The sequence below is a fragment of the Vollenhovia emeryi genome, unplaced genomic scaffold (genome assembly GCF_000949405.1).
Source record: "Vollenhovia emeryi isolate VEMERY1.0 unplaced genomic scaffold, V.emery_V1.0 DF939168.1, whole genome shotgun sequence".
Lineage (NCBI taxonomy): Eukaryota > Metazoa > Arthropoda > Insecta > Hymenoptera > Formicidae > Vollenhovia > Vollenhovia emeryi.
This window is the reverse complement of record NW_011967198.1, coordinates 1,314,638-1,326,678: the sequence shown is the minus strand read 5'-3', so window position 1 is coordinate 1,326,678 and position 12,041 is coordinate 1,314,638. Positions and strand designations below refer to the sequence as shown.

The 12,041-nt window shown below is 31.7% G+C and overlaps 2 protein-coding genes across 7 annotated transcripts; both read left to right on the top strand.

The window, feature by feature from the left end:
- The first annotated feature begins 681 nt into the window (after positions 1 to 681).
- On the top strand, positions 682 to 6,560 carry LOC105564153 (cytochrome P450 4C1-like). Of its 6 annotated transcripts, none has more exons than XM_012016334.1 (11): positions 682 to 1,137; positions 2,209 to 2,389; positions 2,578 to 2,687; positions 3,376 to 3,466; positions 3,841 to 4,035; positions 4,489 to 4,555; positions 4,705 to 4,831; positions 5,138 to 5,216; positions 5,309 to 5,421; positions 5,518 to 5,755; positions 5,946 to 6,560. In XM_012016334.1, exons 2-11 carry the CDS (start codon positions 2,218 to 2,220, stop codon positions 6,284 to 6,286), a joined length of 1,533 nt encoding a protein of 510 aa, XP_011871724.1. In that variant the 5' UTR covers positions 682 to 1,137; positions 2,209 to 2,217; the 3' UTR covers positions 6,287 to 6,560. The 6 variants fall into 6 exon arrangements, with proteins under 6 accessions (XP_011871724.1, XP_011871719.1, XP_011871725.1 ...); XM_012016329.1 differs by having other exon boundaries at positions 2,200 to 2,389; XM_012016335.1 differs by having other exon boundaries at positions 682 to 1,167.
- A 1,453-nt stretch (positions 6,561 to 8,013) lies between these two features.
- LOC105564154 (cytochrome P450 4c21-like) lies at positions 8,014 to 11,564 on the top strand. The gene is made up of 7 exons (XM_012016336.1): positions 8,014 to 8,116; positions 8,247 to 8,863; positions 9,756 to 9,936; positions 10,122 to 10,231; positions 10,733 to 10,823; positions 10,942 to 11,027; positions 11,516 to 11,564. Exons 3-6 carry the CDS (start codon positions 9,765 to 9,767, stop codon positions 10,962 to 10,964), a joined length of 396 nt encoding a protein of 131 aa, XP_011871726.1. The 5' UTR covers positions 8,014 to 8,116; positions 8,247 to 8,863; positions 9,756 to 9,764; the 3' UTR covers positions 10,965 to 11,027; positions 11,516 to 11,564.
- The last annotated feature ends 477 nt before the right edge of the window (positions 11,565 to 12,041 follow it).

Sequence of the window (12,041 nt, the reverse complement as noted above, 5' to 3'; positions counted from 1 at the left end):
ATTCAGAAAAACGTCTGAGCCAATAAGTGCACGGAGAAGCGGAAGGCCGGACTCGGCAGCATGCAAAATGGTGTGTTTGTTGACATCTCTAGCGAACGCGTTCGCCCGCTGACTGCTCCCCGCTCCCCGCTCGCCGCCGTCTCTCATCGATCGATGCGTGACTCCACCTCTCGCTATCGATTTTTGAGAGATGTCAACAAACACACCATTTTGCATGCTGCCGAGTCCGGCCTTATTGGCTCAGACGTTTTTCTGAATTAGGCGATAATAATTACGATTTTGTAAAATTTTATATAACTTTTCTTCTCAGTTTAACCCAATCTACTATAATCTTTGGGGTCGTCCATATCGAATCTGACACCCTGTATATCATCCGTATATCAACAATGTACATAAATCAACGATCGTCTGTAATACGATTGTGCCTTGATTGAAAATAAAGAAGAAGAGAGAGCAAAGTATTTATATAACACGCTTAGCAGGAAACAGTTACAGGTTTAGTAGAAAACTATTATAATTAAGTGTGACGATGATAATTAAGATAAAGGTAATTGCATACGTAAAGATTACGTACGTACGTACATTATCTCATGACGCGAGGAAAATAGAAATAACATCTTTACATTGTCTCAGACGAGTATCCTTCGATTCAACTTGCACACATAGAAATGAAGTGTGCGCGTTATCGCATTGTCAAATGCAAATAGTCTCTCTTCTTCTTGACTTATAAAAGCGCGTCTCGCAATGCAACATTTCTCCAAAACGACGGAGAAACTGGAGAATACGAATGAGATATAGTGTTCAGTTATCCAATCGTAGCAGGAATATTATGGAATTGAATAACGCTGAGTGAATAAATAATATCGAAGTGGGTGTCCCAAGATATTGCGGATTTCATAATCTCATTCCATGATTAAATCTCGAATCGAGGAGAGAGCAGGAGAATACGTGTACTATTCCATTGCCTGTCTTATTGCAAAATTTAATATTGTGTAAAATACTTTGTGAAGATTTTGTTTAAACATAAAGAATTCTAAACATTGATGTGTAATCGAGTGTCAAAGGTGCTGATAATAAACTGCGGTGTCACTGAAACATTGCTGTTTCACCACGCAGAATCTCTCGAAGTGGCGAACGGTATGTACCAAAGGCGTGCATTTTCTAATTGTAAGTATTGGAAGTATTATATAGCGTCGCTTTTACCGAATTGAATAAAAGAACGATAATTTGTGGATTCGTTTAATCCATCACCTTTGGATGATTTATATGTAAGTAAAGATCAGTATCTCAATAAAAAGAAAATTATTTATGTAAATTATTATAATAAATTATTCATTTACTATAATCAACTATTTGATTTTGTTAGTGTAATGTCTAATATTTGCATCGCGGAGTATTCGATCATTAAATTAGAAAACTAATAAACAATATATTTAAAAACTTTTTAAATATTAAAAAAAATTATTATATGTCAAGCAGTAAATAATTGGAATTTCAATGAAACACAACAATAAAATATAACATAAAAGATTTGTTGCTGAATAATTTGATTTGTAAATCTATCTTTGAATGTTGACAAAATTTTTATTGAGATAACAAACTTTTACTGGTAATTTTTTATTGCTAACGTCAGTTTTGCCGAAATGTGTTCCCTGATATATGCACAATTAATTTAATCGTGGTTGAAAGTGCTTTGCGAGATATTTTTAATCAGTACTGAGAATACAGTAACGGTAAAAGCATTGTGAGTGCTACTTTTCTTCATGTGATATCTCAATATAGTCCCACTATACTTTAATAACGTTCTTAATATACTTGAAAATTTAAATATTCAAAGTGTTCACAAATTACGAGAATGGATTTAATATCTATGGCACTGTCGATTATTTCCATTATTCTAATTTTGGATGTTATTAACTTGATCGCAATCGAACTTATCTTTGACGATGATTTACATCAGCACTGAGAATACAGTAACAGTAACATTGCGAATGCTATTTTTCTTACTTAGTGTGATATCAATATAATTGATCCCACTGTAACAAATGGAAATACTTATTAGTAAAGTCGGAAAATAAACGCGAAGATAACATCTTTATACTGTTATTGCGATAAATATTACCACATGCTTCAATGGTCGTATTACGAAACTAACCGCTCCTTTGTGCACGAGCCACCTTAAGGTAATTTTAAATTAAGTGTTTACAGATTACGAGAATGGATTTCATCTCTTTGGCGCTGTACGCTCTTTGCATTGTTCTGATTTTCACAATTCTGCCGATAGTGTATCATCAATATGTTATTCGACAGAAACTTAAGAAAATTCCCCAAACCGGCGGATACCCTTTCATCGGCATAATATATGAATTAATGAATCTGTCAGATTACGGTAAAGAATTATATATTATAGTATACATATGCACGTATATACATGATTTTATTATTAATTTTTACAAGTGCCGTTCGCACATTATATTCGTGGATTTTAAATAAAGACGATTTGCTATTTAAAAATTTATTTAATAATTTATATAATTATTAAATTGTGATATAATAATAAATAATTCTACTTTCTAGAACGCATGAAATGGTTTCTGAGGGCTATGAACAATCATAAAGAAGGAATATTTGTACAATGGGTTGGAAGCAAGCCTTTTATTGTCGTGTATAAGCCAGAATATTTAGAGGTAAATAATAAAATCAATTTGCTAAAATATAATCCCTGTTATATTTTCTGCGATAGTTAATGTATTATACGTGCATTAGTAATTAACATTCTGAAAGATTGTCGTGAATTCTCTGCTAAAATTACATTTTTTTGCATCAATATACAACATTCTAGAGCATTTATAGCATCAAGTTTGCATTCATAAATTTATTTTTAAGAGCAATCTAAATGTAATAGTAGAAAAATAAGAGGAAACGAAAGATATTAATGCAACGAGATTTTTTATTGCTTTTGCCATGTATTTATATATGCGTAATCAAATATTGTTATATCACTAACGTGTATTGTAAATACATTTGCTTTGTTACTAAAGAGACGCTGGAAAATATCAAAGTTTTGCCGTGTAAATTGGTTTGGAAAAATTAAATTTTTTTCTAAAATACGATAGCTTATCTTCACCACACCTGATTTAACGTGGAATGTCTATCACTGCAGAATAAAGATTTATTAAGTTATAGCGAAATAATTTTAAGAAATTAATAAACAATTAACAGATTCAGCAAAACTGCTTTAGGTAAATGGAATTAGTAGTCATAATAAATCTTGATAACTGACCAAATTTGTTGCAATAGCATAAAATACTTTATGTCAGTAAAAAATACGTTATATCTTTTCTCTGAGTATTGTTGAAACATATCTTTTTACAGCCTATTTTTCCTAGTACTGTAAATATTACAAAAGGAGACCCTTATAATCTCTTGAGACCTTGGTTGGGCAACGGACTTCTGACCTCTACAGGTAAAGGCGCAACAAAATCTTCACATATCTTTTTTTTATTTCCCACTATATTTCTTAGTATTTGAGTCTGTAAAAACACCGGTAACATATTGTAGGGATGTTGTATATTTTCCTGTTTATCTAAACACATTTATGAGTTTTCGATCACAAACTGATTATATGTCTCGTTCGCGTGCCACAACATTGCATTTTTGCGAAACTCCTTGTTTCATTTAACTTGCTAATATCTAATACTGACATCTAGAAAAAAATAGACGCTATTGCTTACAAATTAAAACGTTAACGAAACCATGTTTTCATTTACTTAATTTTGAAGCTGTCTTTATCTTGTGTTTTTTACAACATGAATATATTACATTTTAATGATGTTTTAGGTAAACAGTGGTTCCACGACAGGAAACTTATCGGGCCAACGTTCCATTTCAGCATATTGGATCAATTTGCTGTGGTTTTATCCGAAAAAGCGGAGCTCCTAACAGAGTGTCTTGAAAGAGAGATAGAAACGGATTTAGGGAAAGCCGTTGATATTTTCCCTTTTGTTGTCAATGCTGCTCTTGATATTATTTGTGGTGATGTACCATATCTTTAATTTCAATATATAATATTTTTCAATATTTTCTACGAAAAAGTGAATATATATTTTACGCGGCAATTGATTTAATATAGTACGAAAAAATTTATAAATTAATTAAAATAGTAACTTAAATTCACTAATATTAATTTTGCGAAATCTACTAATTATTTCGCTACTTTAGCAAAAATTTTTGTCATGTCAAAGCAACAAGAATAAGAAGAACTATGAAAAAATTATTTTATTTAAATCGTAAATTCGAGTTTCCATGAGTAAGGTTATTTAGAGAAAAACTTTTTTCTAATTTTCTATTTTTCTATTTCAAAATAAAGGTTCGGCTGCAAAACCATTGTATTATTCACGAATAATGAATATTGAGTATAATTGTAGAATTATAAGTGCTGTGATAAAATGGTTATTATTATTAACAATATCAATTGTTATCTTGCAGAAACGGCAATGGGGGTAAATATACGTGCTCAAGAAACCGTGACGAAATATACTTCAACAGTACATACGTCAGTTTTCAAAAATTTTATACTGCTATTATTAATGAAACAGTTAACAGTTTGTTCTTAACACTATTACTTAATAGTTTTAAAAATCCACATAACTTTAATAATTACTTATATATGTAATTCAAATTAAATTCCAATCATATTTTTAGAGCCTCGAGATTAATAATGGATCGAATACTTCGGCCGTGGTATTGGATTGATTCGTTGTACTATTCACTGCCTGCAGGAAAGGAATATCAATCAACGCTTAATACATTACACGGATTCACTAAAGAAGTATGCTATAGAAATCTTAGTTAATATGTAATTAGAAGATTATAATAGAGATCGCGGAGTTACTGCTAATTTAATAGGCATCATCTGTTGTCCACCAAAGTTATTGCCCTTGGAGTGAAATCTGTTTAATGGAAAATTGATCGTTAAATCGTGTAATCGTTGCGAAAAAAGATTTGTGATTGAATTTGGGCGTTGAAAACATACTATCTCATAGTAGGTTTGCAACGTCCAAATTATATACATATATACATATATATTCCGTTTAAAAGAATTTCACGTTTATACAAGAAACACGATAAATTTTAGGTGATAAGTAAAAAAAAAGCCGAACGACAATCACAAAGCTACACAGAACTCCAAAATGAAGACGATGAATTTAACATAGGTAACACATAGATAAATTATACTTATGTGATACATTATGCATATTCCTGCTAGCGCTTAATGTTTCTTAGCTAAGAAAATTTGTTGTATCAGGTAAGAGGCAGAGGAAAGCGTTCCTGGATCTATTATTAGAACAGAATGCGAAAGACGACACTCCCTTGACTGATGATGAGTTGAGAGCTCAAGTCGACACGTTCATGTTTGAGGTGAAATATCTGAAGTTCTTAATATAAATTCTCTCATTAGTTCAGTCACGAATTTATATAAAATGATATTATTATATCATATGTAAATTGTAATAGGGACACGACACAACTGCGGTTGCGATAACTTGGGCACTGTTTCTTTTGGGCAATAATCTCGAGCATCAAGAAAAAGTTCATGAAGAACTCGAGGAGGTTTTCAGAGATTCGGACGCGCCAGCCAGTGTTAAGGAGTTGTCGCAATTGAAGTATCTCGACAGAGTCATAAAGGAGACACTGCGAATATTTCCAAGTGTACCTTTAATCTCGAGGGAATTAACCGAAGAAGTAAAATTAGGTGAAACGTAACTTTACTTGTCTAAGAAATCGCTAACATATAACTTTGTTTATTGAACTGTTTATAATTTTAAAAGTTTCGTTTTTTACCATAAAGACATTTATATTGGCCAAAGTTAATATGTTTTACCAGCAATGTATTTTGCCAAATACCATATAATGTATTTTAATATATTTCTATTGCGTTGCAGATAATTATACAATTCCGAAAGGTGTCAATGTCACGCTGGCAATTCAATTAATCCATCGAAATCCGCAGGTTTGGCCGGATCCAACCAAGTTCGATCCGGATCGCTTTCTTCCAGAAAACTCAAAGAACAGGAACCCGTATGCCTACGTTCCGTTCAGCGCTGGACCGAGAAACTGCATAGGCCAAAGATTCGCTCTACTTGAAGAAAAAATCGTATTGACTGCTATTCTGAGAAAGTGGAGGGTGAGAAGCGCGAAAACATTTGAAGCAATTAAGTACGGCGGCTCTCTCATTTTGAGACCAAGCGAGGGAGTATACATGTACCTCACTCCAAAGAAATGAACAGTTTCCTAAAAAATATAATATATATGGACTTATTTATAATGCAACCTTAATAATCAATTACAAAATTATTATTGTTGAGAATGGACTGTCCCGCCGTAATCCTCTTACTAATTGCTTTTTACTTTCATATACAGATGGCACACATCTCACTGTTGTCTTTTGGTTATGTTAGTCTCGCTTCTACTACTGTGCGTACTGGCTTGTATGTGTGCCACACGTTTTTCTGTAACTCTTGCCTTTTTCTATTAAATCTTCAAGTATTTTTCACTTACACGTGTCTTTGAACAAGCTCATTCGAATCCTCATTCCCAACAATTATATTTCGCTTATGTTTTAGTTTACCTTTAGACAATAATTGACAGATTTCTTTTTAATTATTATTTTCCACATTGCCCGTGTCTATTTGGACTATGATACATCTATATGTTCTCTGAGTATCATATGTGTTAAAACACTTAAAACACCGATATTAAAAACTTGGCGCTGCTTAACCAAATGTTAGTTGCGCTCTACCTCCTTCCTTACAAAAATGTTAAACTCTTTCTTTCTTTTATGCATACGTGTGCATGTACGCGTGCGCGTGTGGGTCATGAATTAAGGATTAGAATTAATTGTAAGTTCAGATTGGATATTTCAGCGGTATAGCAGCGCTAAGCTTTTTAAATAAACAATGATGTCATGAATCAGGATCGATATGTATCCCACAATTAAATTAGAGAAGGCGATCTTTTAATAAAACATTTATTTCTATTAAATTTGTTTGCATTAAATTTTTATTGAATATAAGTATTAAAAATTTGTCTCATTAATATTATTTTCTCTATTTTATGCTCGATTGTTTGGATATAACATTTTAATATGAAAAATAATAAAGTACCTAGTTTGTATAATTCTTCAGTTTAGTTGGCGCCGTGTGATAATATCATTCCTTTTGTAGAGAAGATACTTTGGGGGGAGGGGGGAGAGAAGATAAAAATGTTTTTTCTAATAAAAGATATCCAAATAATTAAATAATTAAATAATATAATTTTTTATTGGATGACGCTTATACTTGGCGTCTTTTTAACATTTTTTTTATTAAAAACGTTATATATTTTATATGGTAACTAGTTTTATACAGATATTATTTTATCCAAAGGAAGAATATAATAAAAATGAAAAATTAGTAACAAAAAGTAACTTAAATTTAATACTAATATATAGTCTGCGAAATTTGCAAATTATTTCGCTACATTAGCAAAAATTCGTATTATGTTAACCCAATAAAAATAAAGTGTCAGAGAGAGACAATTTTAGTTCAACAGAAAATTCGAATTCTTACAAGCAAAGTTTTTTAAGAGGATTTATCTATTTCATCAGCCAAAAAATCTTGCTTTAATATTATTGTACTATTTACGAGGAATAATTTAGTTTAATTTTAGCATTATAAGCGATGTGGGAGAGAATTATTTAAAATAGTACTTATTATCTTGCAGAAACGGCACGTGCGTGAGTGTGTGTGTGTGTGTGTTCAATCCGTACCGACCGTTGCGGGAGGGGGCAGGTGACCTTGTAAATGAAAATGGTAGTTTATTTATGATTTTAAAGGTAGCTACACAGGCATTTTAATAAAAATTACTAAGAAAAAGTATTAAAATTTTTAGTTTTCAATTTGTTATATCTCCTAAACCAATGCCGTCCCCCACTTGATTCTTGCGGGGAATTACTCAGAAAACTCTCCCCTACAACATATCTAAGTGGCGAGGAAATCGGTGAGGTGTGACCTTTTCTGCATATTTACCGGAATTTCAATCAGTTTTTAATCAATTGCATGGATTTACGAATAGGGTATGCTCCAAAAGCTCTAGTGAAGTTTACAACATTACAAATAGATGTTTACAAATAGTTTCACTGAATTTTTAATATTAAATATTTCTTTAAACAAGTTTATTTTTACAACAAAAACGATAAATTTTAGGTGATAGGTAAGAAAAAGGCTGAACGACAACCGCACAACCGCACAGAACTCGAAAACGAAGATGTTGAATTTAACATAGGTGTGAATTATAAATTATAATTACACAATACATTATGCATATTTCAGCTGTCATTTAAATATTTCTTATCTAAGAAAATGTGCTGTATTAGGTAAAAAGAAGAGGAAAGCGTTCCTAGATCTATTGTTAGAGCAGAATGCCAAAGCTGACACTCCTTTGACCGATAATGAGTTGAGAGCACACGTTGACACATTCATGTTTGCCGTAAGATATCCGAGATTTTTAATGTATATTTTCCGCTAACTAACTCGGTATCTATGTATATCATATGTAAATTATGTGTGAATAATAACAAGGACACGACACAACTGCGGTTGCGATAACCTGGGCATTTTTTCTTTTGGGCAATAATCTCGAGCAGGAAGTTCGAAAAAAGTTCACGAAGAACTCGAGGAGTTTTTCAGAGATTCTCAAGCACCAACTACTGTAAAAAAATTGTCACAACTAAAGTATCTCGACAGAGTTATAAAGGAGACCCTCCGATTATTTCCAAGTGCACCTTTCGTCGCAAGGGAATTATTGGAAGAAGTAAAACTGGGTAAAACACAATTTTACTTGAACTGCCTAAAAATAAATTTAAAAAAATTTCTAACATATAACTTCATTTATTAATAATGACCAAGCGTCTAACCGACCATGACTGGCGATGTGTTTTTAACACAGAAAATTTATTGCGAAAAGTATTACATCAGCGTTTAAACCAGGGTTTAAACCTGGATCTCCTTACGCTCTAGGCGGGTGTCTCACCAATTCGGCCACCGAGGCATATGATAATATTTGTCGCAATAACTGTATAGATGTTGTCTACGCGTATATTTTCGACCTGTGAACTGCGCACAAATACGGGTTGTCGGTTGTGCACAGCAGTATCGAAACGCGATTTTTAAATATCCCCGTTCCCTTCCCTCCCCACACTTTGTCCCCATTATTCGATCTAGGTGTATAAATAACATCAAAAATTATTTGATGCCAGCAAATAACTAACAATGATCAAGCTTCTAATCGGTAAAGGTGGGTAATCTTTCGTGAACATGTAGAGCAGATAAAACTAATTAACCGAAAGTACTCAGTGTTTTTACACTTTGGTAATGATGTATTTGTCTTTAAATTAGAAATTTTTGAAACATTTTTTTAAATACCTTTTATACCACTCTTTAGATTTTAATAGGTACAGGGCTTTTCTGTTTGCCTTAGTCCCCTCTACCTTCACGTGAACGGCGGTCACAAAAGTTTCGGAGCACCCTGCATATGTATTTTATTGACTTCATCGCAATCGCTAGTATCTTTACGTGATATTTTTATTCAGTACTGAGAATACAGTAACGGTGACAACATTGCAGACGCTGTTTTGCTTCGTGTGATATTAATATAATCGATCCTATAACAAATTTAATTTGCTTGATAAGTGAAACTACTTGAGGTGTTCACAGATTACAAGAATGGATTTCATCTCTTTAGCACTGTGGACTCTTTGCGTTGTTCTGATTTTCACAATTTTGTCGATAGTGCATCATCAATATAACATTCGACAGAAATTTAAAAATTTTCCACAAATCGGCGGATATCCTTTTATCGGCACGATATTTGAGCACATAAATATGTCGAAGTACGGTAAAGAACTTTACAAATATAAAGAATTGATCATTATTGTTTTATAAGCCAATCGTTTATTATATTCGTAGGCGGATTAAATTAAAAACAGTTTGCTATGTGAATTTACATATATAATAATTAGATTATGATAAAATTAATAAATTTTAATATATAATTACGTAATTAATAATTGCAATTACTAGAACGCCTAAAATGGATTGTATCGTTCATGTACAAGTGTAAGGAAGGAATATACGTACAATGGCTTGGAGCCAGGCCTTTTATTGATGTGTTTAAGCCAGAATATTTACAGGTAAACAATAAAATTAATTTGCTAAAATACAATATGCGTTATATTTTCTACGGTTCTTAATATATGTATTGAATAGTAATCTATTCTAAAGATTGTCATCATTATTGTGATGACATCATCTTTTTATGTAACGGCATTCTAAAGCATTCTAGAGCATTCGTAGCGTCAAGCGTGCATTCATAAAATTTTTAAGTAAAATTGCAATATAATAATAGACATCAGACGAAAGGGAAAGATTACTTTATCTTTACCAAATGACTTAATGTTGAAAAAATTTGTCGCTGTAAAAAAAATTTATTAATTATAGCGATATGATTTTTTTAAAATTTAATAAATAAATGACAGATTTAAAATAACTGTTTTTGGGAATTAGTAGTCATAATAAATCTTCATAATGATCAGATTTATTGCAATAGCATAATATATTAAATCTTATATTAGTAATAATATGCTATATCTTTTTTTTAAATATTGTATTCTATCTTTTTCAAATATTTACAGCATATTTTTCCTAGCACTGTCAACATTGAAAAAGCAGATACTTATAATTTCTTAAAACCTTGGTTGGGCAACGGACTTGTAACTGCTACAGGTACACGCAAACGACGCAAAAATTCTTCATATATATTTTTTTTATCTTTCATTATATTCCTTGGTATATACCATATATAATATACAGAGTTAACGAATACCTGTAAAAAAACTTCTAGGGCATGCAGGGGGTTCAAAGTAGATCAACTTTTAATAAGAAACTCGTATTCGGAAACGCACCGTTTATGAACTGCGGCCTGGCACTGTTGGTATTTCAGTAATGGGAATAATTTTTATAATAACTTTATTTGCTTACATTACATCACCAGAATGTTTAGCAATGTCAAGACTGGCTATTCATTAACATCTTGTATACAGAGTGGGCAAAAGTTCCGGAACGGCTAAATATCTCAAAAATTGTCAAATTATTAAAAAAATGTTTCAAACAAGAAGCGTATAACTTATGAAAATTTATTAGCTGATAGTATTTATTTGGCCTTGAGATTACCTTGAAAATCCCGGTCAAAGTCAATATAAAAATGTTAAATGAAAACTCCCATATTTCTTTATGAAAAAAGTCATCATATAAATTTACAAAAGTAAAAGGGGCCACACTAAAGCACTCATACTAACCGCTCCTTCGTGCAGGAGTCACCTGTGATATAACAACACCATGTATGCTTTTATTTAATTTTGTAGCTTTTTCTTGCAATTTTCACAACGCAACTATATCATATCTTAATATTGTTTCAGGAAAGCAGTGGTTCCACGATAGAAAAATCATCGGACCAACGTTTCACTTTAGTATATTAGATCAATTTGCTGTGGTTATATCTGAAAAAGCAGAGATCCTAATAAAGTGTCTCGAAAGAAAGATAGAAAAAGATCTAGGGAAAGCCATTGATATTTACCCTTTTGTTACTAATGCTGCTCTCGATATTATTTGTGGTAACGTACTATAGTTTTTTAATATGTATATTTATAATTCCAATATTTTCTGTGAAAAAGCATCTATTATACTCTCCGCGGCAACTAATTAATTTTATGAAGATAATATTTATGTGATAAGAAAGTGATTTGAGAAATTTAGTAATTTTATTATAACTTACTTGAAGAGTAAGAATAAAAATTATAAATTAAGGAAAAAAGTCATTCAAATTTACTAATATACAGGGTGTCAGATTCGATATGGACGACCCCAAAGATTATAGTAGATTGGGTTAAACTGAGAAGAAAAGTTATATAAAATTTTACAAAATCGTAATTATTATCGGCCTAA